Source organism: Triturus cristatus, chromosome 3_2 (genome assembly GCF_964204655.1).
Source record: "Triturus cristatus chromosome 3_2, aTriCri1.1, whole genome shotgun sequence".
Taxonomy (NCBI): domain Eukaryota; kingdom Metazoa; phylum Chordata; class Amphibia; order Caudata; family Salamandridae; genus Triturus; species Triturus cristatus.
The window spans coordinates 445,526,743-445,552,460 of record NC_140584.1 but is presented as its reverse complement, the minus strand read 5'-3'; the positions used below and the strand labels follow the sequence as shown (position 1 = coordinate 445,552,460).

At 44.6% G+C, this 25,718-nt stretch overlaps 1 protein-coding gene across 3 annotated transcripts in view; it reads left to right on the top strand.

The window, feature by feature from the left end:
* Positions 1–24,353, top strand: part of UEVLD (UEV and lactate/malate dehyrogenase domains) — a 367,733-nt gene extending 343,380 nt beyond the window's left edge. For all 3 annotated transcript variants that reach the window (XM_085648047.1, XM_085648046.1, XM_085648048.1), the window contains exon 12: positions 22,799–24,353. In XM_085648047.1, coding sequence (XP_085504173.1) covers positions 22,799–22,966 — 168 coding nt within the window. In that variant the 3' untranslated portion in view covers positions 22,967–24,353. The remainder of the gene's footprint in view (positions 1–22,798) is intronic.
* Positions 24,354–25,718: the final 1,365 nt, after the last annotated feature.

Here is a 25,718-nt window from a genome sequence, read left to right as displayed (position 1 = left end):
CCACAAGTCTCTGTGGATAACCCAATTGCAGTCCCTTCTGCCCAAATGATTTCTCTGGTCGATGTCTCAGCCTCGAACCAGCATAGTATGGTTCCAATCCCAAAAGTGTATCTAACACCTGAAGGCAGAGCCCCAGTAGTTATACCCACAATGGTCTTTGAAGATGAGTTCAATTCAAAAGCCACCTTTGAAACGTGCAGTCCCTCCCTGAATTTTGTACTGTCTGCCACCTACCTCGGGAGACTTCATCAATATCTTTAGTGGGGCCGATACCCTACCCCTTGGAATACAGGTGCCAATTCTACCCCCTCAAATCCGTCCCAGGAAGGCCCCTCCAAGTCAGAGGTCTGCAGTTTTCCTTGAGCCCCTACTTGATGGCAATCTGTCAGGAATGCATGGATGTAGCAGTCCCCCCAGCACTCGGATGTGGATTAGAGACAGGCTGACAGACACACTGAGCCACAAGCACAGAAATGCCCACTTTCCCAAAGTGGCATTTCCAGATTAGTAATGTCGAATCCACTCGCATCACCGGGGATGATTTGCCATTTCTAACTCATAGATATCAAACACTGTACTGCTACACCACTTAGGAAATACTGCCCATATTCTTTCCTCTGATCTCCCATGTTAATCAATGCGAGAAGCAGGCCTCACCATACCCAACACATCTGGTGCCATTCACTATGAGTGCATGGGGGAACCCATGCCCTGCCTCTTCCTGACACTACACCCTGCCCCCAGGGAGTACTCCTATGTAGCAAACATGCAGAACCTTGGTAAGTAGCTTTTTAAATGCCAAGCCGAGTAACCGTATCATGAGCACACAGGCCCCGCCAGGGCAAACCTGTGACACGTTTGAAGAGCTACCTCTGTGGATGGCACAACTAGTGCTGCAGGCCCACGGAGGAGCATTTGATTTACATCCCCTGGGTATATGTCTTACCCCTAGAGAAGGGATTTAACAGCAAAGTCAAATCAGCCAATCAAGTATACGCCAATCACCAGTATGTATATGACAAGCCCAGTGCTGGGCACTGAATGGCAGTGTCAAAAGTACTCCAAGTCCTAAGGCTAGCCCATCTATCAGCAGAAAACCATGAGGGACAAAAGTAAAAAGCCCAGGGAAAGTATCCTAAAAAGGGTCATTTCCAACACAGGGGAAGATCTTTCTCTGGTGCAGGTGGTTCTCCGAAAGGTTAATTTGACTGGATTGCCCAGTGATCACTCCCGTTATGATCTAGTACCGTAAAGTCTTTAAAAATATCCGATTACCATGCAAACACAAACATGTAGACAATTTGGCAGCGATGAAGACCAAACTGAAAAGTTGGCACAGCTGGAGTCTCATTAGAAAGCGTTGAAACTAACCCATTTTTGGGCTGCAACTGCCACATAGGATGGAGAAAAGAGCATAGCTGTTTATCATGACTAAAACTGCCACGTTTTTCAGTTGTTTTTGAAAAGTCATTAGGGGATGAACTAAGGGATCTTGCAGGATGATATACATGAATTCTGTCCCCCAGATAAATGGGCCTCTGTTATCGAATGCCGTGACGGTAATAAGACAATTGGAAAGGATGTGTTGACGTACAGGGAGCCAGTGTAAGTACTTCAGATGTTCAAAATAGACTCCTGTCTGGGGATATTCAACCCAGCGGTTGCATTCTGGTTTATCTGCAAATGAAGGAGGAGATAATCTAGGGGGCCAAGATATAAACTATGGGCATAGTCCAAACGAGATGAATCAGAGAATGTACAATAGTTTTCGTAGAAGATTCAGGAACTAGTTTCAGAAATGTTTAACACTTTTTAGAAGAGCAAACCAATTACCTGTAACTGCCTTAACCTGCTTAGCAAAGATAGCTCCTTCTTGAATTTAACTCCAAGGTTCTTTGCCTCCTCTACAGGGGCGGGAGGGGGCTGAGTTCTGAAGGTCACAATGCACCTGACCAAATAGAGGGGGGACATTTAAAGGGCAGAACTTCGATTTTAGAAGCATTAAGTTTTAAGCAGCTGTTCTTCATACAATTAATCACTGTAACAAGGCAGGATTGGAAAGAATGTGTAATTTGCGGTCAGCTTCCAAGAAACAAAACAGAAGCTGTGTGCCGTCTGCAAAACCACCTTGAATCCCAGAGTCTGAATGATCTCTGCCAGGGGGCCATATAAATATTAAATAGTGTAGGCCGAACCCTGAGGCACTCCTTCTTTTAATGGCTTAGGAGAGGATGAAAATAAAAGCAGATGAACAGATCGCTACTGGTCAGATGAAAAGGACTTTACCCACTGCAGGGCAGGCCCACCAACTCCACTTTTTATTAGACTCTGTAGCAGTATGCGATGTGAGACCGTGTCAATGGCACAGAGACATCTAATAAAATTGCTATTGCTGTGCGGCCCTGATCAAGACACAGTTCTATAAACTCCGTGACTTCAAGCAGGGCAGACTGTGAATCATACAAAAGATTTTTTGATTCGAGAAAGCAGTTAAGATGACCATTCAGTATTTTCTCAAATAGTTTAGAGAATGCTGGAAGAAGAGAAATCGGTCCAAAATTAGATAGGACCTCAGGGTCTGCGGACTGCTTCTCCTGTAAAGGAACTAGTTGAGCAGGTTCCCAAAGCTTTGAAATCATGACCTGTCGACGAGAGTGATTCAGTAGATCATTGATTACTGGATTTATGGTTTACAAGACTTTAGATACAATTGGAGGAGATGCAAGGATCTAACGGTGATCTCAAGCCACAGTTCAGTATTTCATAGGACAATATATCTAATTACATGCTCTCATTTGAAGATAGAGCTGGTCCAGGTAATGTTTATGGTCTGCAGTTCGCACCTCCTCCCCCTTATTTTAGTTGAAACTAGTGTTAATAAACCACCGAATAGTCACTCCCCTCCGCATTTATTCCACAGACTGCTGATGGCAACAAAGCCATTGACAATGGGGTTCTCTCGTTAATCAAGCTTCTTGCAGCAGTACAATATGATGTTCACATAATTCAGGATTTTTTTGCCCTTCATTTTTTAAGTTTATCATAACCATTGATATTCCAGCGTAACATTTTTAGGTTATGAGAGAACTTCACATTCTGTGCATCATCAGTCAAGGAAGAGCTGTTTTGGCCATCTGAATGTGTTAACAGTTATTTGCTTCATAGCAAGGTATTGGCCTTTCATAATTAGAACTTGACTCATTTGATGTGACTATGTATTATGTGGTTATTATTATAATGAGATTATTGCCGTATCGAAGGAATAATTTTACTTGCAGAATAAAATTAAATTAACACTGCCTGCTCTTTGCCCAGGCCCTCACTTACCTCAAAATCCACATGGAAAAGATTACGTTATATATCAGTGAGTAATTGGATTTGTTTGAAAAGAGAAACACATTTTGATCTATTTAGTAAACCTAATTTCTTGGCTTTCTTCCTTTTTTCGATTTATATCAAAGAACAATAATTGTCTAATTGCTTTAGTAGAAGAGCCAGTTGTTAGTGAAATATATGAGCTACTCTTTGGATCAATAATTATAGCTGTCATTCTAGTAGGTCAGCGTTGGTTTATTGATTATTTGTTTTTGACTTTTTTTTTTTTTTATTCACCTTTTTTTGGTCAAACCTATTTAATCTGAATGTTGTCTTTACCTGGCAGGGGCAAATCTATGGAGATACTATATGACAATAGAAAGTTGATCTTCAAGGGATCTCACAACTGTCCCTTTGGTGCCCACACCTATATGTCCTTCTTAATTTTTCTTTGTCATTTATTGTTTGATTTTCCCAACAATGAGCTCGAAGGGAAGAAAAATTATAATTTGCAGAAAACTTAAAACAGCCATAAAATTGATACATCTTCTTTACTAACATTGGTCAATGAAAGATGTACTTAGTGCTAACAATGTTTACTGTATGTAGTTTGTTGGAAATTTCCTTTAGGAGGCAGGTTTGGTTTGTTGGTCAGATTTTAATACACCTAGGACCTCTAATATTTTTGCAGAACCCCTTGCACAAGTAACACAGCATCTAGTAAAGCAGCAGATGATGTAGGGTATATATTTACATTTGTTAATGATAACGGGGGTGTGGGCTAAGCTTAAACCGCTTCTAACAAAGATGCCTTTAACTGTAAAGAGACTGTAGTAATTGGCTTGCACCTTTCCCGGTTCTCTAGGTTATCATAATCCAATATGTCTCTATTATGAATCGAGGGATATAAACTTTGAGATGAGGATAACCTGGAACCTTGTCTAGATTTGTCATGGAAAGTTTATCTACTGATGCAGCATAAAGCTTACCAAGTGTTTCTCACCACACATAATAACCTAATATGCGGAGCCCAATTTCTAACCACTCCTAATGTTCATAATAACCTTTATACCTACCCACCATTACCATGACATAGGTCCTCCAATGGATCCTTTTTGTGGAGCTGATAGGGACTAGAATACTTGCAAGGTGCAAGGAGTTATCCTATGAAGACCTGGAATAGATTATTGCTAATATAAACATGACCTTCTCAAGTTTAGAACAAAACCTTCTTAGCCACTCATATAGACTCCTTGAGATAACCGATAAGACCAAAAGAATGACGCAGAATCGATAAAGAGAATTCAGAGAAAACATTTATCTATTGCCTCAGGTTCCATAGACCGATCAGGAGCACATTTCACGATCAGATTTAATGACAATTTGTTAATGCAAGTAATCAATCACACAACTTAGCACAGATCATCTTTGGCAGCACAATTCTGCCTATAGAGAGCATGGAAAAATGCAGATTCAATTATTAAGCATACAAACCAAAGCAAGGCAGTTCGCTGCTAGTCTGTCTTCAGATTATTCATTTCAGGTTCAGGCCACAGCACCGCATGCCATAGCAGGAGTCAAGTAACCCCTCAGCCGAAAGATTATTTCCCGCACACCTTTTGCCGCCGGCAAAGCACCGGATCTGGGGTTGCAGTTTGAATAAAGTTCAAATCATTCGAGTCTATTCCACCAAGAGCGAGTGGAAAAGGACAATGGAAGGCTTATCCTGAGTCAGACTGACAGCATGCCAGGCAGGGAAGATTAATGACACCCAGCCCCTGTCTCCTCCCAGAAAGGGCAATTATACTCCAACTGTTCCAGGTTCACATTCCTTAACGTATCCATTCCATCGGTCCATGGGGTTTCATTGGTCAGTGATGGTGGGCGGTCATGAGGTGATCAGTAAATCATACAATTCCGGATGAGGTAAAGACTCCTTTTTGCAAGTCTCATTAATATTCAGTATGTTCCATTTAGTTAGTATTTTGTCACTTCCACAGAAGTTTAAGGTACTTGCATTTGTCCATAGTCAGTCCGTTCCCAGGCGCCTTTCCCTGGGTTTGCAGCATTATTTGTTACAGTTCTAACGAACACGCTTCTGGTGAGAAGTGAGTCCATTGTTAGCCATAACACAATTGAAACTTTACAGAAAGTTCTCATAAGGCTTAGGTGACTGCCTCACATGATTTTACATTAGCGTTAAGGAAAAAGAAAGCTCTGAGGCCTACATGGAAAAATAGCTGAATCACTGTTGTGTTAATATTATTGAATATCATACATTTGCTATTGCATTTGATTTTCTTCATTAATTCAGCTATGGTTGTCTTCATGAAATACATGTCAGTATTATGCACTACAATTTTTTTAATTTTATTTCTAGTCCTTATTTAGCGCATTAACATGCACGCATAATTTTCAACGTGACACTTTTGAGTGCATGCATTATTTTTTTTCATAAGCGTTACAAAAAAAAAAAAAAAATTATTCTGTCCGGTTTTTTTTTTAGAGCGCATTTTCTACATTTCTCTAGTACCACTATGCATATGTGCGTTCATTTTAATGCACATTTGATTTGTTATTCACGAAGACTCTCTATATTTATCTTATTTTTCATCTTTTCTTACAAGATGTAAATACATCAGCATGAAATTCTCTTTTGGAATCACTGTTTACATTTTCGTATCATCATTGTTTAAAACTCTGCATGCTTTACGATGCAGTATGTGAACTCATGATTTCGACTAAATAGGTCAACATGTCTCATCCATTAAAAAGTGTTGTAAATGTTTTTCCAGGTGGGAATTGGTGAAGCTAGATGCTAAGTAATATCTATGCTCATTCAATGGAAAGTTCATCTACAAAACCTTTGATACTTTCTTTGTATAATGTGGCTCGCTAGTTTCTCCATTGATTGCCAAACTTTGTGTCTTGTCACCTAAGGTGTGATTTGGACCTACTTTAAAATGTTCTGTGACAAACTTACAAATTGAGTTTGACAGTGAAATATTGATATTACGGTATTTTCTGTATGGATTAATTGACTTTTCACCTACTAAGGGCCCACCTCTCCAACTGTTTTTCTCCTTTCTCTTGCATTTCATTTGGTAGAGGATGTCACTATTGATCTGTTTAGATCTCAAACGGGGAAAGGAGTAGAAGAGCTGGTTTTCTTTATTTTAATAAGCGAAAGTCACTCCCGTCTGTCTTCATTCTACAATTCATCTATTTTATTGTGTGAATACAAAAAACTATTAAGATCTTTAATGCTTGATTAACAAAAATCATTGCAATTAAAACATCTTCACAATCGGACAATATATAAAAACATTAACGACTTTATTGTGTGGTCTGCAGCACATATACCAGGGTCCGCGTGACTGGTATGAGCGGTGTGAGTCAAAGGCACAAGAATGTAACCTCCCCTTGATGGACAATAAATATTGCCGCCTCCATCCACCCCGAGGTCCTACATTGTCCTTTTTAGGTCTCGGCTAGTGAAGGCTGCGCTTGCGCAGACTCGCTCACGAGATTTAAAGTTTTTCAGAAGTGGGGCTTGAACCCGCCCCTCTTCTCCCTTCTTCTCCATTGGCTGGCCTCTTAAATGCTGGTCAGCCATTGGAGAAGAGCTTTGTCTCTCGAAACAAGCCCCGTCTTTTTCGGATTCGGGGGCGTGTTTTTTCACGTCTTTCTCTTTTTTTTACTCACTGCCCCTTTTACGCGTGGTGGGCGTGTTTTTTTTGTGGTTTTTTTTACCATCTGAAGGTTTGGCCATTTTGTGCGCGGTCGGAACGGAGCAGGACGTGGGGTCGCCTCTTCCTTGCTGCAAGGCTGATCTCGGCATTTCCTGGCGCTCGAGGACGTGCGGCAGATAAGTAACCGGAATCTCCGACACGACTGGCTGGCTCCGACACGCTATTTTATTTGATATGTGGGCGATGCTAAAGTGCAAATATGTTATATTTTAACTACAGTCCACTTGCCAACTTTATAAATTTAAGTTGAAGCATGTTGTGTTATCTGCATCTGCATATCGCGCACATTCTAGCATTACTGTGTCTTCGTGGCACTAAAGACTAAACACATAGGTTGCACTATTCCTGTCCTACTGGAATATAAAACGTGGGAAGCCGCGTTACTTGTAGCCCACAGATCAAACTACTTGGCAAACACTTTACGGAATAACCAGCGCTAAGCCATTTCATTAAAGGTTACATCTCTTCAGCTTTCCTATTTTATGAGGGAGCTTGAGTTTATGTTGCAGAAAGATAATCACGGCCATCTGCGGGCAGTCTTGCAAAACCTCCAGATTAAGATGCTGTCGCTGCCCAGCGCCAGTGCCTGTGGCGCCCTGTGCAACAATGCTTCAGCTGCCCCCCCTCCCCACTCTTTCATTCTTCCCTCTCTTTCTGTCTAGCAGTTCTTCTCTTACTGAAAACCTTGACTTCAAGATGGGGTTCTCACTCTCTTTCTTCTATTTGCTCCCCTGTGAAATGGATCCAAAAAAGAAAATCATTTTTGCTGGAAATGTTGTATTTTAATTCTAAGGTGCAGCGTCTGGAATAAAAGGTTAAAAATATGAAAAATAATTAAATAAAGTAAGACAGTGGTAGCAAACTGGCCAGATTGATTTTATTCACACCCAAACACATTAGCGCCACTTTTACAGAGTTTGCCAGTGAAGCGCTATTTTTTTTTCTTGTCTTTGTTATCCCTGGGCTTGCAACTAGTGCACAAATCCTGTAGATACTGCAAAGTGTGGATTGGAAAACAAAATGTGTACTGCGGCTCTGCGTCCAGGGATGTGGTCTTTTTACCATACTGCTAACGTTTTGTAAGGATATTAGCAATGGACATTGAAATGGGACCATTCAAGGCCCCTTTCAGGCAAAAGCACTCACTGATTTCTGAATAGTGAGTGTAAAAGTGTTAAGGTAACAATGTTGTTCCTGCTTGCATTTCACATGGTTTGCTAAATTTTGCATTCCCCTATGAGTGTTTGCTTTTTGCAGGATGATGTTACTTTTTTTTTTTGACCGCATATTGCTCTTGTCTATTGCGTCATTTAAATTGAGCCTCATCCAGGTGTTTATAGCCGGCAGAAATTGGGTTGCAGTTGAAGGCATTGTGAGTTTTTCTCAGTGGGACAGTATGGAGTTCAGTGGGGGAGACGATGTGGCACTATGGCCAGAGCTGCTGAATTTGGAACTGGGGAACCAGGTTGAATGAATGAAAGGAAATTTGTAAACGCGCTACTTAGCCCGAAGGCATCAAGGCGCCTAATCAAAAGAGATTCAAAAAAGGCAAAAATCAAATCTAAGAGTAGGCATTGGCAAATAGCCACGTCTTAAGGGCCTTCTTAAAAGCATGCACGGAGGGAAGAGATTTGATCTCCAAAGGCAAAATGTTCCACAGCTTAGGGGCCAGAGTTGAGAAAGCTCTGCCACCCCACTTGGCTTTACGGATCCGGGGAACTAAAAGCAAGGATTTATTGGCAGACCGGAGGGTTCTGGAAGGTGTATAAGGGACCAACAGGTCCCTCAAGCCTCCGGACCTATTAGTGGCCAGAGCCCTGTAGATCAAAGACAGGGACTTAAAGGATATCCTGGCCTCAATTGGAAGCCAGTGTAAGGTCCTTCTAGCAGTATGGGCAGAGGCCCGTTTGGGCAGGTCCAAAACCAGTTTGGCAGCAGCATTCTGCACCATTTGGAGACGTGTTAACAGGCCCTTGTTAATGCCTAAATAAAGAGCATTACAATAGTAGAGTCTGGAACCTATCAGTGCCAAGACAATTTGTTTCCTAGCCTGAAAGGATCTTCGACAGGCAGTCGAAGATCGTCCAAGACGGTCACCAGAGCTGTCTCCGTCCCATGGCCTGGGTGAAATCCAAACTGCACGTCCTCCAGCTTGTTGTTACACTCCAAAAACTGGGAGAGTGCCCTGCTGATCAGGCACTCTATGATCTTTACTGGGTAGGGGAGGAGGGATATGGGTCTATAATTCTTAGGGCACGCTGGGTCAAGCGCTGTTTTTTTCAGCAAAGGTGTAATTATTGCTTGTTTCCAGCTTGCCGGAACCTGTCCACTACTTGATGATTGATTGCACAGCTGTCGAAGTATTGGGAATAGTTCACATCCCAGCTCCTTCCAAGTTTTGGGAGGGAGGGGATCCAGAGGGGAGCCCGAGGAGACTCCTAAGGCTATTTTATTAAATTTCTCCTCAGAGGGAAGCTCAAAGTGATCAAGGCAAGCCACCTGATCACCAGACTCGGCCCCCCACTCCCAGCTCTTTCGCTAACTAGTTGACGACCGTCTCTCTATCTCGGCAGATATGACCGCATTGTCAATTTTCAGCCCCTCTATAATTTTACTTATTTTGTCCTCAAAGAACGTGGCTAGGCTTTTAGATAGCTCCTGACTAGGTAAGGTCTTGTTATTTGTACATTCGGGACTGGCAATATCCTTCACAATTTTAAATATACCCTTAGTACTATTGGGCGCCTTCTGGATAATTTCGGCGTAGTATTCTGCCTTAGCATTCACAATTTCCTTTTTATATTTGCCTATTTGCTCCTTCCAGAGGGCTTTGTCTATTTCAGCTTATGCCTTCCTCCATTGCCCCTCTGCCAGTTTAAATTCCTTTTTTATGGTCCTCAATGTTTCATTGTACCACGGGGCGGATGGGCTCCCCAACTTCCTAATGTTCTTTACCGGAACGATCTGGTCAAGAGTTTCAATGACGTGTCCACAAAAAGTAGCATAGTGCTGTTCCACCGATTTCAAGGGATCCAGAAGCCCATTGACCTTAAATATAGGGGATAGTTCAGCCCTCTTCATGAGGCTCTTCCAGTCCCTGCCTAGGAAGCTTCTTCCCCTTGTGGCAGTATCTACTGCCACAAGGGGAAGAAGCTTCCTCAACTTGGGGATAGTCACCCGAAATTGTACCAGATAGTGGTCAGACCAACCCATCGGGACAATATTTTCCATAGTCTTTTTCTGCAAAGATCAAGTCCAAAACATGGCCCTCCTTATGAGTAGGTTATAAAACCTGCTGTGTTAAATTTAAATTCTCACAGGACTGTATCAAATTATTGTACCCAGCGTCCAGACTTCCGTTGGCCCACAGGTGCCATATTGCTAAGTACATCAGCCATGTCCTGCTGATGTTGAAGACAAATTGACCCGGGGGGGTCTATAGCATAATATGCCCGTCCAGCAAAGCCCATTGTGGCCTTTCAGGCGGAGACCCAGCCATTCAATACCTGAAATCTCATCGATATCCATCAATTAGATATCCCATATCTCCTTAAATATAATCCCACCCCCCCCCCTCCTCTGCCACTAGCTCTAGGTTTATGTAATGCTTTATAGCCAGGTGGGCATGTCATGCCCAATTCCAGATCGGACCTGGGATGCAACCAGGGCTCTGTCATAAACAAGATATCTAGATGATTAGTTTCTAATAGTAGTTGAGCTTCTAAGTAATGCTTTGGCAGCGACCTCACATTGGGCAGGCCACATCTCACAGAATCCATATTAACATAGTCTGACTCTGGGCCAGCAGTCCCTTCCAGCTTAAATTCCCCTTTCCCAACTCTCATGCACCCTATGTCCCTCAGTTGATTACCTGTATAACTGTAGTTTGTTGTCCCATTGACATTGCTCCCCGAACCGGCAGCGTGCCTGGCGCTGAGCGCATCCGGAGTGCGGACGGGCACAGAGGAGCTTGCCTTTGGCACGCCGCTGGCGCGCCTGATGCGAGCGTCCGCTGCGCGTTCGTTCTGGCATAGATTTAAATAGCCTGTGAAGCGGGAACACTAGCCTGCTCACCAGCCGGAAACCGTGGAAACCGCGGGGAGAGGAAGTGAGGGAAAAGTGAAATGCCCTGTGTCCACCCTCCGTTCATACGGCACTTGCCGCGATGGACTAGGGTGCGGAGGCGGGGTTGTGCGTGAGTTGAAGTTCCTACAATCAAAAAGTACACAGCAATATTGTTTTAACTAAAGCGCCGAGTAACGTTTTAAAAGCAATGAGAAATTCTGCGCAATTTTAAGAAAAGAGTACAAAGCAAGCGTAGCTAGCAATATTCCTACCGCGTCCGCTGCACGTTCGTTCTGGCATAGATTTAAATAGCCTGTGAAGCGGAAACACTAGTCCGCTCACCACTAGAGTAGAGTGGTGTGGAAAAGAATGCAGTGACGAAGAGTGCTGTGGCGTAGAGTAGAATGTAGTGGCGTACAGTGGAGTGACGTAAAGTGGACTGGTATAGAGAGCATTGGTGAAGACTGTTTCAGAGTATAATGGCATAGAGTGCAGTGATGTAGAGAACAGAATTCAGAGACATAGAATGCAGTGGGGTAGATTAGAGTGGTGCATAGTGAAGTGGAGTGGCATACAGTTTAGTGCTGCAGAGTGGCATGGTGTAGAGGAGAGTGGCATAGAGAGCAGTGGTGCAGAGTAAAGTAGAGTGCCATAGAGTGCAGTGATGTAGAGTATAGTGTAGTGGCATTGAGGGAAGTGGCGTAGAGTGCAATGTTGTAGAGTGGAGTGCTGCAGAGTGCAGTGAAGAAGGATGCAGAGTAAAGTGGCGGAGAGTTCAGTGACAGAGTGTGCAGTATTGCAGAGTACAGTCGCAAAGAGTGCAGTGGTGTAGAGTGGGGTAGAGTTCATTGGCAGAAAGTACAGTGGAGTAGAATAGAGGGATAGAGAGCAGTGGCGTAGACTACAGCGGTGCAGAGTAGAGTGCAGCGGCATACAGAGCACTGGTTTAGATTAGAGTGCAGCAGCATTCAGTGGAGATGCGGTAGAGTGCAGTGGCGTACAGTAGATTGTTTCAGAGTAGAAAAGTGGTGTGGAGTGGGGTAGGGCAGAGTGAAGTAGCATAGAGTGGAGTGGTGCAGGGTAGAGTGGCTCAGAAAAATGGCATAAAGTGGTTTAGAGTGCAGTGGTGTAGAGTAGATTAGAGTAGCGTACAGTGGATTGTCATGGAGTGCAGTGTTGCAGAGTGGCGTGGAGTGGTGTAGAGTAGAGTGTATAGGTATAGAGTAGAGTGACATAGAGAGCAGTGGCATAGAGTGGAGTGGTGCAGAGTGGAGTAGAATGCTGTGGTGTAAAGTGAAGTGTTGCCAAGTAGGGTGGATTGGTGTAGAGTGGTAGCACACTGCCATTACAGACTACCCATTTTCAATTGAAATGGCCATTACATTTGCATAGACATACAGTTTTACTAATAAAACTGTGCATCGCACACATGATAATGTGTGTAAATGGCATCACCTGGTGTATTGATTTGTTTTGATCATATTAACCCCTTCGACGCGCATGACGGAACGGTTCCGTCATGCACGTCGGTTGCGCTGTGCGCATGATGGAACCGTTCCGTCATGGCCCCGCCCGCACACGGAATCTTCAGCGTGGCGCGGAAATCCGCGCCGCGCTGAAGAGGTTAAAGTATTTGTTTCGAACACACATCCAAATTAACAAAAAACATGCTTTGTTTGTGCTCTGCTAATTCTGATATACTTGCACAATTAATTTAAATGTTGTTGAGCGCTAGAAAAAAAAACTTTCCTACCCCAGAATGCAGCAAGATTGTCACAGGAATCCTCTCGTATTGAAGTCGGAGAAAGCAAAGTAAACACCAAGGTTCATGAGAAGTCAGAGCCTGACATTTGACCTCTGTCTTTGAATGCAAGGCAAATGTTACAATACAAGAACAAGATTTACAGGCCTATTTACAGAAAGGAGCACTTGTGGAAGTATACAAGGAGAGGTAGTGTGAACAGGCATTGCTCCTTGGGAGGGACAAACTGAACCTGGACAGCCTCAAACCAATAAAGCCAGCGAATAGAAAGCCCGAAAATGTGATTTACAAACCACAAAGCCAATAGTAAGCAATAGGCGAAATGCATTCCCAGGGAAGCTTTCTGAATATCCCCAAGATGTCTTTAGCAAACCAGACAGCTGCGCTGTCTTATAGGCTACGACCTAAAACTACACACTTTTCTTTGGACTTAAGTCATAAGGAGACTGCTGCAGGAAGCTCCAGCACTCCACTGGAAGTCCGTGCCCTGTGTGTGGGCCCAGTTCGTACATGCTAAAGGCCGGCCCTGGCACACAGCATGGGGTTCAAGCCAGGAGCTGAACACCAATCATGACCACCAAATGTAGAAAAAGCTACACAGGTCACATAGAAGCAGAACGAGTTCAAAAAGCTGGAGGGCCAAAGATCTATGCCTTCGCAGCAAGAAGGCAGATAAAAAAGGGGGGCACAAGCTCTGCGTTGACATCCGTGTCAGCACAGCCATCCCTCTGTCAAAACAGCTGCGGAAGATCTGCTGTAAGGTTGTGCACAAATATGGAGATTTGTGAAGGTGCACATTGTATGTACCTTAAACATCTTTCCTGATGGCCAAAAGTTTGGTGGGAGAATTTTACTTTCAAATCTGTATGTGATTGAATTTTGCCTTCTATCACAAGGTTTTTGCATGTTTTCCTACTGCAAAACAAATGTTTGAAGAATGTTCACATGAACTTTTTTTTTTTAATTGATAAGTGTTCAATCTGACAAAACGTGCACATCCCTAATCAGACTAGAGCAGTGCAAAGAGAGATATATACTGCATGCACACCCCTCTAGATCTGTCTTACAGGTCAGCATGTGGTCAAGTTCAACCAAACCCTGGTGGTTACCTCTGTAATGGAGAGAACATGCAACTTGTGGTTCTGTATGCTCCAGTGGAAACAATGAAGTGACTAACACTAGCCTGATGAAACCTAACTGACTAATCTCTTTGGATCAAATTCTCTTTCATAATGTCTTTCCTTCCTGCTCGACTCTAGAGGCTTCCACCCACTCTGTCAAATATTATTGTGCTGCTTCGGTCCCTTGTTCGACCTACCCCTCCTCCAATTAATTTCCTTATTTGTTCTAAGTAGATGGACACCCATTTTACCTTCCTCCTTTTCCCTCTCTTGTACATTATCTTCCCCTTTCTTCCTTTTGTATCCTGCTAGGATGCATTATTTGCCTGTTTTTTCTTCTGTCACCCTTCCCACTCCCTCACATCTCTGCTCTCTTGGAGATGTTGTTCCTTTTTGTTTGTTTTTACAATGCAAATCTCTCAGTAACAGCTGCACCCCAGGACAAGTGCAGTGGATGGTCAGCTGCAGTCACACACATAAACGCCAGAAAAAAAACATGCCGGTACGAAGCATTAAAAATGGCAATGCGATAAAAAAATCAATTGCTGTTCGGAAAGAAAAGAAAAATGCCGATATGAATTGGAAAAAAAATGTTGAACAATTGAAAGCTTTCATAAGCACAGCACCGATAGTAGAAAGACAATAATAAACAACATTAATTAGTACTTCATCCATTCCCCAAAACAGTAAAAGGAAAAGCTGTCATACGTATGGCAGCCAATTACAAGCTAGCTATAACTGATAAGCAAGCCTGCAAATGGTAAGTGACGGCGGGTCTTCAAGTCCTTTACTGCATACAATACCCCTCAGAGCAACAGTGCATGCACGCTGTTTAGGCGAGACGTAAAAATGTTCCTAGTATATGTTGCTGCAGACTCATGCTCTGCATTCACCTGCCATCTGGTGTTAGGCTGACAAGTTTGCATGGTGTAGAAAATGTCTTCCAGGTCATATATGGAGCTGTGACTCCTCCCTTGTTGGACAATGGGTGTGGGCATCAATTCCATGTTTGATTGTTTTTTTTCTGCCATTGCGTTCAGTCATACCCTGAGACTGCTACACGTTTCACACGTTTTCTGGGTTGCCCCGATTAAAATAACAGGAAAATTCGAAAGAACCAGTCAACCACGTTTGGTAGCTTCCATTGTGTTCTGTGACAGACACCCTGTGAGGACCGACAACCAGCACTCTGGGCCCCTCACTGTTTGGGGACCACATGTCCCCATCGTGCTTTGACACCAGGACAGTCTACGTGACTCATTTTATATCTTGCCGGAGAGTGGCTATATGGTCGGGGACTACCGAATTTCCCCCTCCCTCCCTGGGCATAAACACAATTACAATGATGGACATGAGAGGTAATGACTTTTTGGAGGCGGGGGTCGAACAACCCCCGGCCGTATTTATTAAAATATGAAAACAAATAAAAATTTAAGAAATAAACATTATTTACACATTTTTATACGCAGAAACATAACACGACATTTGATTACAATTCATATGCACAGATTTTATATGGCTAACCTTAACATATCTCTAATACATAGTTCTCCTATCCGAATCTAACATAATGATCATAATCATACATTAATTACTTTCTGCGTATCCTATTTGGGCCTACGGCAAGGTCATTAACTGGTGTCAGATCCTTATCAATTTACCACGCCCCCCCCGTAGGGTTGCGCATGCGCAGAGGGCCCGCTTACCGAGAGGGTACTCCCCCCCCCCCCCCCCCCCACCCCCCCCGGTTACCCCCATACGTTCCCTGAACTCCATGCCAATTTGGGGGGGCTTGCACTCTGCGCCATTTAGTGACGTCCATGCCAGTGCGGGGTGGCCAACCAGCCTAAAAGAAAGCGTGACTCCCCCCTTCCCCCGCACCCATCCAGCTAACCGGATGTACCGCCCCTGGAGTTATAGGAGAGACCCCTTGTCCCTCCCCCTGGGCGACCCCATCCGAGAATGAGGCCGCCCCCTAAGGACCTTAAATGAACTGCTCACTAGTCGTGACCTTACCGCCACAGGCCAGCATAGTTGCCCGACTATCTGCCCCCCCCCCCCCCCCCCCAACCTATCCCTCAGAAAGGTCATGCCGCCTCTCTCAGACCCTCTAGCCAAGCCATGAAATTCTCTAACATTAAGTCATTACCCAACCTAGTCAAGTGGACCCCGTCTTTTAAGAAGCACGGTTCCCCCCTGACACACCCATGTACAATGCACTGTAATTTGGAAGATCTGAACAGTTTCCCTATTTTATTATTGACCCTCTTTACCGAGTGGTTCAAAGCTCTCACCGAGTCCCCCCCTCTCCATTTAAATCTGGGTATCATGTGTGACCAAACTATGTAGCAACCCTGGCACGCCTTGGCTAACCAACCAACCTCCGAGATTATGTTCTCAAACAAGACCCTCCTGCCCAACGTGACCAAGTCATTGCCCCCCAGGTGTAAGATAACAATAGAGGGAGGAGGACTGTGTCTCTTCAGCAGATCAATCATAAAGCCCCTGAAGTGACTAAGGCAAAGGCCCCCCTTTCCATGGAAAGATACTGTGAAACCCCTCTGCTCTGCCCGTTTCATATAGTCACCTGCAAGAAAAACAGATTTAATACGCCGTACATATGAATGCCCCACAATCCACACATTACGTGTCCCTGTGACCTGTAGCTTTGCTGATTGTTGCGGAGAATGTTGCTGCTGCGATGATGGCAGTTCCCCCCCCTGCGTGACAGGTTTGAGAAACTGTGAAGAAAACGACAGACAGGGAAGCATCAGTACACAATTATAATGTGTAATCACAACATGTGCAGCCGCACATAACGCTTATAACTATTGGAAACCCATCGTCCAATCCTCTGTACCTTACTGGAGTGCAACCCCCTAGCCGTTGCCTCAGTGGCAGCCCCTATCCTGAAAGAATGCGTTCCAAAAACCCTTGGATCCATGCCCGCCTTGCTGATTGCCATATCCAATACCTTTTTAAACTGGTAAATGGTAAGTGGGGTACCATCCGCATGTAATAACAATGCTTCACCCAACGCGCTGTTCCTCAGACTGAGGTAATTTTCAAGGTGCATTACCGGGCAACACAGGTTATTTTGTGCCCTATGCAGAATCACCCCTTCTCCCCGAGCTTCCTGATCGGTTTTTGATTTTTTGATGGTCAAAAGCAAAATGTCACCTTGTATCTTCACGTACTCCATTAGGAGCCCACCCTGGCCATCCTGCTTGTTGCGTGCCACCAATTCACCCACTCTGAATGCCCCATAAAAGGCCAATGCAAAGGCAGCTCTGAATAATAGAGTCTCCCCCATTGAACTGCATATGGCGCCCAGCAGCGCACTCAGCCGCTCCAACCCTATCGGCTGCCTGGTGTCAGGAATCGCACCTTGGATTCGTCGCCACCCCTTCAATGCCTTTCTCACAATTAAACTATTTGTGGGATCGTTCGTGTCTCTGATCTGCGCAAAGAAGGAAACCGCTGCTACATGTCGCCTGGCTGCTGCCACTGTGCGCCCCCCCTTATGTAAGCTGTCTAAAAACAAGAGGAATGCGCCTGACGTATCCCATCTCTCCTCCCAGTCCTGACCCAAAAAAGTACAGTAAGACCAAAACGCCCCTTCATAAGCTTTCCTGGTCCCGGGAGCTAGGCTAGCAGCCACGAGGTTCTGTAGTTGGGGGCACCAATCTGCCAAAGAACTTCGGGAAAGTGTGCTGATGTTGCCTCTGCGGATGGTAGATGTTCCCTGAAAACCTGCATCTTGAAGCGAGAGAGTGCGTCAGCAGCATTATTCCGCACTCCCGGGACATGTTTAGCCTTAAACTGTACATTCAATTTCATACATAACAGCACTATCTCTTTCAACAGGCGAAGAATCATTTTACACATTGCTGCCTGTTGATTGATGGATTCTACCACTGTCATGTTATCAGACCAAAAGATTACAGACTGATTCTGCAGATCCTGGGGCCATACCGTCAATGCAACCCAAATGGGAAACAGTTCCAGAAAACCTATGTTGGCTGTTAAACCACTCTCAAACCACCACCCCGGCCACAGCTGGGCCACCCACTTGTTCCCAAGTATGGCACCAAATCCCACACTACCCGCTGCGTCAGTCCATAAACCTAACTCAGCCGAAGTAATGGGGGGACCGGGCCACACTACTCTGCCATTGAAACCCTCCAGGAATGCAATCCAAATCCGCATGTCCTGGCGAACCTCAGATGACAGTCGCGTGTGATGGTGTTTTTCGTGTAAGCCTGTCATGGCCTGAGAAATGGAACGAGAGAATGGTCGAGCCATAGGTATCACTCTTAGTGCAAAATTCAACTGGCCTACAACCTGCTGCAACTGATGTAACGTCACTTTATCCTTTAACAAACACTGCTGCAAAGCTGCACGGAATTTCATTATCTTTTGTTCAGGTAACCTAAAACAGCCCTGTACTGAATCAACTTCAATGCCTAAGAACTCAATTGTGGTTGTTGGCCCCACTGTCTTCCCCTGAGCCAGGGGGACCCCAAATGTACGCATGAGTAGACAGAATTCCTCCAACGCCACGGAACATTCCTGAGAGCCCGCCGGTCCCAGAAAGAGAAAGTCAACAAGATAATGCATCACAAAATGATGTCCTGTCACTTGTCTGAAAACCCACTCCAAAAATGAACTAAATTTTTCAAAGTAAGCACAGGAAACTGAACAACCCATGGGCATGCACCTATCCATGTAAAACTGTCCTTGAAATGAAAAACCCAGCAAGTGATGGTCTAAAGGATGCACCGGCAACAGTCGGAATGCAGATTCAATATCTGATTTTGCCAGCCAGGCCCCCGGACCCAGAACCCTCAACATCTCTACCGCCTGATCAAAGGACGCATATTTAACACTGCAAAGTTCCTCATTGATGGCGTCATTCAATGACTTGCCACTGGGCGCTGATAGATTATGAATCAACCTAAACTCCCCCTCTTCTTTTTTCGGTACCACACCTAGGGAGAACAGACAAAATTTGGCACCGGGGGGGGGACATCAAACGGACCCACTATTCTCCCTAAGCCCAATTCCTTCTTAATCTTTTGCACTACAACCCTTGTGTTTGATCTAACAGACAATTGGTTTTTGCACTCCGATGTCCCTTTGTAATCCCCAACTGGTATCCTGAAACCATACAAAAACCCTTCCTACAGCATCCTAGCTGTAGCATGGTCTGGGTACCGATTTAACCAGGGATTCATAGCAAAGACATCAATGGGTGAATGCGTTACCTTTTCTCTTTCCTCCTCAGTCCTGTTTCTACCCCCCTCTTGTCCCTGAAAAGGCGTTCCCTTTCTTAAGGCACTTTGACTCTGGGTGAGAGGGGTGATTACATATGGCGCATGCGTGCCTGAATTTACAGGTGCCTTGAGCTCTGGTACAGGACTTCCTATTAAAATCCCAGCACACTCCCTTTCGCCTTCCCCCTTTTTCAGTACCCGGTGCCGACGCCCCGGGGTGCCCTGGCCGAAAGGGCTGATGTGGCGGCGAAATGTGTGCCTTGCCCCAATTCTGACTTGTACTGCCCGGCTGCCCTGGGCCAAACTGGTCAAACCAGGAGATAGAATCCACCCGGTCCCATGTGAGTGAAGGGTCAAACTCTTTCGCCTTCCTGAAGTTCATATCATATTCCTTCCAACCCACGCCACCGTATTTATCATGCGTCATTGCCACCCTGCTCTGGTAACATGCCATTTCTGCTTGCATATTAGGTGTACGTCACTATGGCCATAAACACAGACAATGCCCTTATCCAGTTTGTCAGTGTCTCCTCTACCCTGAATCTCGACATTTCCGCCCGCCACTCACTGGGAAGCATCCAATCCTTCTGCCTCTTTGCATATTCCATTTCCCTGTTATCAACCAACAAAGAAAACATGTTTACATACGCCCCAGACCAAATCAATTATTTCACATCTCGCACAACATGCCGCGCTAAATATTCCTTCCTGGAAGGTAACACCCCGGCGCCCAACAATGGTAAAGCTAGCTCCTTACCCGCTGACTCTGCCGTCTTGGCTTTTCCACTGTCGCTTTTCTGAAGCCCTGGCTGTGATTGCTGGGCCTTATCCGCGCCCAGGCTCTGTTTCCCGCCCGGGGCCGCCATGATCTTTGCCACCATTCTTTGTGCCTCTGCCAAAGGATCGGTGCCCACCGCCAAGGGCAACACCCCCCCCTTTCCTAACCATGGAAGAACTGCCGCTATTTGAGTGGCTAATTCCAACGGGACCTGCCCACCCCCTGCTGGTGATAATACCGGGGCCGGGGCCACAGGGTTCAAAACAGGAACATTGGGGCCTGTTGGGGGCACAACCGGTATGATACTTGGCACTACCGGTTCAGTGGCTGGGGACACCGGAACTGGTGCAGGTACCGGCACCGCTGACCCTGGGACGTTGGGCACTAAATCTGGAATCTCTGCCACTGCTGGGAGCCCAGAAGGACCACCCCCTCCCGGTGTCTCTAAAGGTTCCACTATTTTGGGGTCCTGATTCTTCCCCTTCTTATGTCTAACCCTCTTGGGGAGAGCCTCCAATTCCCCCCTCGGTTTTGGGGGTACTATTGTCCGCTTGGGCCTGCCGGACGGCCCGCCCTGATCCTCCACCTTCTGCCTGAGCTCAGCTAGGCTATGCCCCATTTGCTCATCCTTGCCCCATCTCCTATCCATAGTCGCCACCCTACGCATCATTGCCTCCAGCATATGCTCCATGCGCGACCGCTTAGTTCCCCGCTTACCTGACATGCTATGCTATGACCCACACGCCTATCCTTTAATATCCCTGCCCAACCACAATTAAACCAGCTCTTTACCTAGGAAAAAACAAGCGACACAGGCTTAGCGCAATATAACAATCACAATAAATCAACCACTGTACCTGCCCCCCTTAACATTCACACACGAAGGCCGGTAACCCTGCAAATGCGGAGAAATGTGCGCCAAACGTACAACTATAGCAAAATTACTAAACACTTCATCAAATATGCCACAATTATAATTTTTTGTCCACTACATTCACTTGTCTGCCCCTAGATGCTGTGATGAGGCCCGTGAAACTTACAAAATGCGCTGCCTGCACCCTCACAGGAGCAGGAATTTAAAAAGAAAACCACCTGCGTAGCATCAATGGGACTTGAACCTGTAACCTTGAGTGTAAGAGCCCCAGACATTAACCATCAGGCCACAGTGACTATGTATTCCCACAAATACTTCTTGTTAAAGGATTCAGTTGTAACCCACTGCGAGTACCCTCTTAAATCATTAAATCACAGAGTCTTACTTAAGACTAAGAACGAGCACCTTCGATGCACAACAGCATCCAGTTACGCGCTCCGGTCCACACGATCAGCCCCCTGGGCCCCCCCTTCAACGAATACCTTATGGACGCGCGCGCGCGCCGTGCACCAAACCTAACGAGCCTCTCCCCGCAACTCCCGCCGCCGTCCACGATGTCAGACAGCTGGCCTGCTTCCGCCGTGCTCGCGCTGCCCAAGATGATCACGAAACCAGGAAATCCGCCTCGTCGCGACTCCCGGACACAAAGCGACATAGACAGCCACCGGCGCTGCACCGGGATAAAGTCCCCCTTCCGTCTCCAACAGGAACCTGCAGTAAAGGAAACAAACAAAGAAGTTAAGCAGCCTCCTGGGGGCTGCGACCAGATGCTGGGAGAGCGCGGAACAAAGAGACCGAGTCCCACGCTCCCCAGCCTTTTATCATACTACGTGGGGGCAGACCAGTTCTAGCTGGCCTGTCCCCAGCCCCCCCCCCCCCGACCCGGAAGCGCATTAATCGCTTCCGGACCATGGGGGTCACCGTCGCGGGCCAATCCCGGACACGGCGCGCCCACCGCGTCATGGTGACGCGGTGGCACGCGCCGCCGGGTGCACAGGCGATGGCGGGGGGAGGGGGTCGGTGCCCCGCCATATTTGCGACTGGGCCGATCCCGGCCCCGCCTTTCTCTTTCGATATCCGGGCCAGATCTCTTCCTTACTGTAAGGACCAAAGAGTCAGGATCTTCTTTGAAATTGACCTCACTGTAAGGTAAGGTAGTTCATATTTGAAGATCACATTTCGCAGGCGTTGAAGAGTTTTCTCTTCATACAAACTTCTCCTTTGATGCAATAAACCAGTGTTGGTGATGACCTCTCTGGTGCAGGGTGTGAGGAATGGGGATGTGAGTCGGACTTTTGCCCTTTCGTACTCATATTCCTTATTGTGGGATGTCCGTGCTGCTGCTTGCCCAAAGGTATTGGTGGACCTTCTGTAATTCAGTTTCTCAATTGGATTTGATGAGCAGCACAAATTGCACATCAGTTACCTCCCACTCCCTCGTGTTCTCTACAAATGAGTAAATATTGAAATACTTTGTGTAAATGTACTTATGTTGAATATTGTGTTAAATGTTGTTGATTATTGCATTGCTTTTGATAACAGTGAAAAATGTAAAGTTTGTCAACTAACGGAACGCCAATGTAGTGGGAAGAATCCTCTTCTTGACGATTGTTTGACTCCCCTGATTCTTTGCGAGAATCTGTCCCCATAGAGTTCCTATTTCATATAACTTACAATGTTAAACATATTTACATAGGTCAGTGCTTGCTTTCATATGCCAGTCTCAAGCACACACCCCTTGGTTTTCTAAAATCTTCATCAATTAAGCGCCTATCACCTTCAAGTTTTCTACTGATGCGCGTGTAAAATGATGACGATGTTTTTACTTATCCCCTCTCTTTTCCTGTGTTTTTAGGGATCTTGTAGTATAAATACGGATGTGTTTATAAGCCTCCCTTGTATGCTCGGAAGCAGTGGAGTATTGGAGATTGTCAGAACTCCACTAAACGACGATGCTGTGATGCAGAAACTACAGAGCAGCGCTGCGACGATGCACGCACTCCAGCAGCAACTGAGACTTTAAATATTTTTTTGTAACGTACAAGTTCAGGGTGTCCCTTGCCAGGATGCGAGACGGCCTCCCCCTCGTTCTAAAGAGATTGTTATTGTAATTGAATTGCATTTATAAAGTGCTTACTCACCCTCACAAGACGCTGGTGCACTTTACGATGGGCAGCACGCTGCTCTGGAACCCAAAGTTAGTGGTTAGTCCAATGAAAGGGATACATTGCTTTAATTATTGCATTTTAATAAACCTATACATTTTCTAGGTAGGTTATGAAGTGTAGAGGCACTTGTATATGATTTGAAGTCACTTGTATGTATCCCTTTTCTTCCTAAAACAGAGTGAGTTGTTGGTGATGTGCAGATGAATGTCACTCTGGTCAATCACTACACAATTAAAGCTCTAAGAGCTGGCTCTAGAAACACGTTGTCTACTACCTTTAATGAATTTATTAATCTGCATCTTGCCAGGCCAAAGACAAGAAACATTTTTTATTCCTGTATAGTAAAGGACTCGTGTAATGTGTATAGTTTCCTTATATAATGTAAATATGGTACCTTGCTCTCTCCCTATGGTAGCTACAGATATGTTGTTCTCGAAGGCAATAGAGACAATTGTCGCTTTTCAATGCACTTTCATTCCAGCTATGCAAATCCAGGCACGCTGCTGTAGTGACTGGACACACTAACCTCCATTCTAACTGAATTCAATGATAAGAGAAAAAACGTGGAGTTAAATATTTTTATTATTATCTGCCTTCTTTTTTCGGGTCAGGGAATAACTACATGTATCACAGTTACTGAAACTTGCACAGTGTGAAACACAGGAGATCAGACTCAAAGGCCAGGACATAGTTCCGTGTATTTAATGAACCAACTATTACTGGAAACTGGTGCTTATACCTGTAGCCAATCATTAAATGTTGCCACTGATTAATCATGCTATGATGATGGTGGGTGTGAAAGAGTAAGCATGCAGTCTAATGATTTTAGTTGATCACAATGTTGACGTTTTCTTGTGTGGCTATGAAGAACATCTCCAAAAATGCACTATATATTTTTTCCCATTTATTATCTTGTGGTGTTGCTGGGGTTGCATCCCTCAGAAATGTGTAATTTATTTGATTTGTGTTTGAACTGCTAAAATGTTCTTGAATGAGAAATAATGTCTTAAACCTAACTACATTAAGATGCTAAAAATCAAGATAATCACCAGCTAGAAAACACTCTGCCTGTATCATACAGCTTTCAATTGTGTTTTATTTTATTAACAACAAATCCGGTAAAATATGTGTGTGTATATTGAACATAGATTGTATTCAAGCAACTGTAGTGTTATACAACAGTTTTAAAATAAAAGAACCATGCATCCGCGCTGTCCTTATGCGGATGTAATGTAAAACTTAGTTTGTGGTCTGCGACCCCAGATTTCTTTTTGTCAAGACCTCTGTGTCCAGTATGGGTTGTTGGTTGAGAATGTTCCCATTTGGCTATTTGTGCTATATCATACTGTAGCCTCTTTCCTACTTGGTATAGGAAGCCCAAGTTCTGGTTTTGTGTACTACTCACCACTGAATGTTTACAGTGCTCTGCTTAAGCAATCCCGCCCCTGTTCACAGGTGGGCGTCCTCTGCAGTATCCCTATATGCTACTCCGCTCTAGAGTAGCTTGCTATTTTATGTTTGTCAGAGCATAGGTCTCAAAGGTCACCATTGAAGGTTAATCTTCTGTCAAGTGCATCATAAAGCATGGCCTTATTGTTAAAATGTCTTTGTGGCATAATATACATTAGTGTCTCAGGCTGAGACCACCTGCTGAAGTACTTCAGTCAAGCACTTTGCAGCGATATTGTTTAAAGTACATTCTCAGGGATACATTTTAAATCTAAAGACCTGTTTTCAGTCTGCGTTTAGGCTGTGCCTCACTCTAAAGGTCATCATGCTGAAAAAAGATCTTTCATGTGCATACATCTAAACTGTGGCCTGAAGCATGGTCAAAAAAGTAAGATTCACAAAAAAGTAAAATTCTGGGTTGATCGGTGGGTGAGTGGGTTGTGTATGAGTGTTAAAAAAAACTCCAGGTTCTTAAAGAGCTACATTTTGTAAAAGTCGCAGTGCATGAAATGCACTACTTCTTACATGGTTTGCCCTGTGATTATGTATGTACCTTTATAATAAAATACCATCTAATGCTGTAATTAGTAAAAGTCTAGGCGGTCCCAAGTTCTAGTGGAGAGAATAAAGCAGCTCAAAGCCCAGTGCCTTACCTAGTGCATCCATGACCGATCAAATGATTTTTTGGTTCATTTTCAATCTCAATAAAATTACATGGAACACATTCTTACAATATATATTGACTCAATGTGACATACCAATTTATTTGATTTTCTTCTTTACTTCTATTATTTTTTGAAAAAGAATAAAGTAAAGAAGAAAATCAAATAAATTGGTATGTCACATTGAGTTGTCCCATGTGTCACTTCCACAAGTAAAGAATTTGAATGACATCAGTATTGGCATTTTTGGTGGTGTTTATGAATATTGGGTCCAGCCTTAATGATTAAGGGTCAAAACCTTCTGCTGTTACTTCTGCAAGATAAAAGCAGGAGGTGCACTAGTGGGGGCTGGTTGTGGTACTTCTATTTACCTAACATTTTTAATTTTAGGTTGTGTAAATATACAAGTTTATTGGACGTTTAGACAATAAAATCAATATATATTGTAAGAATGTGTTCCATGTAATTTTATTGAGATCGAAAATGAACCAAAAAA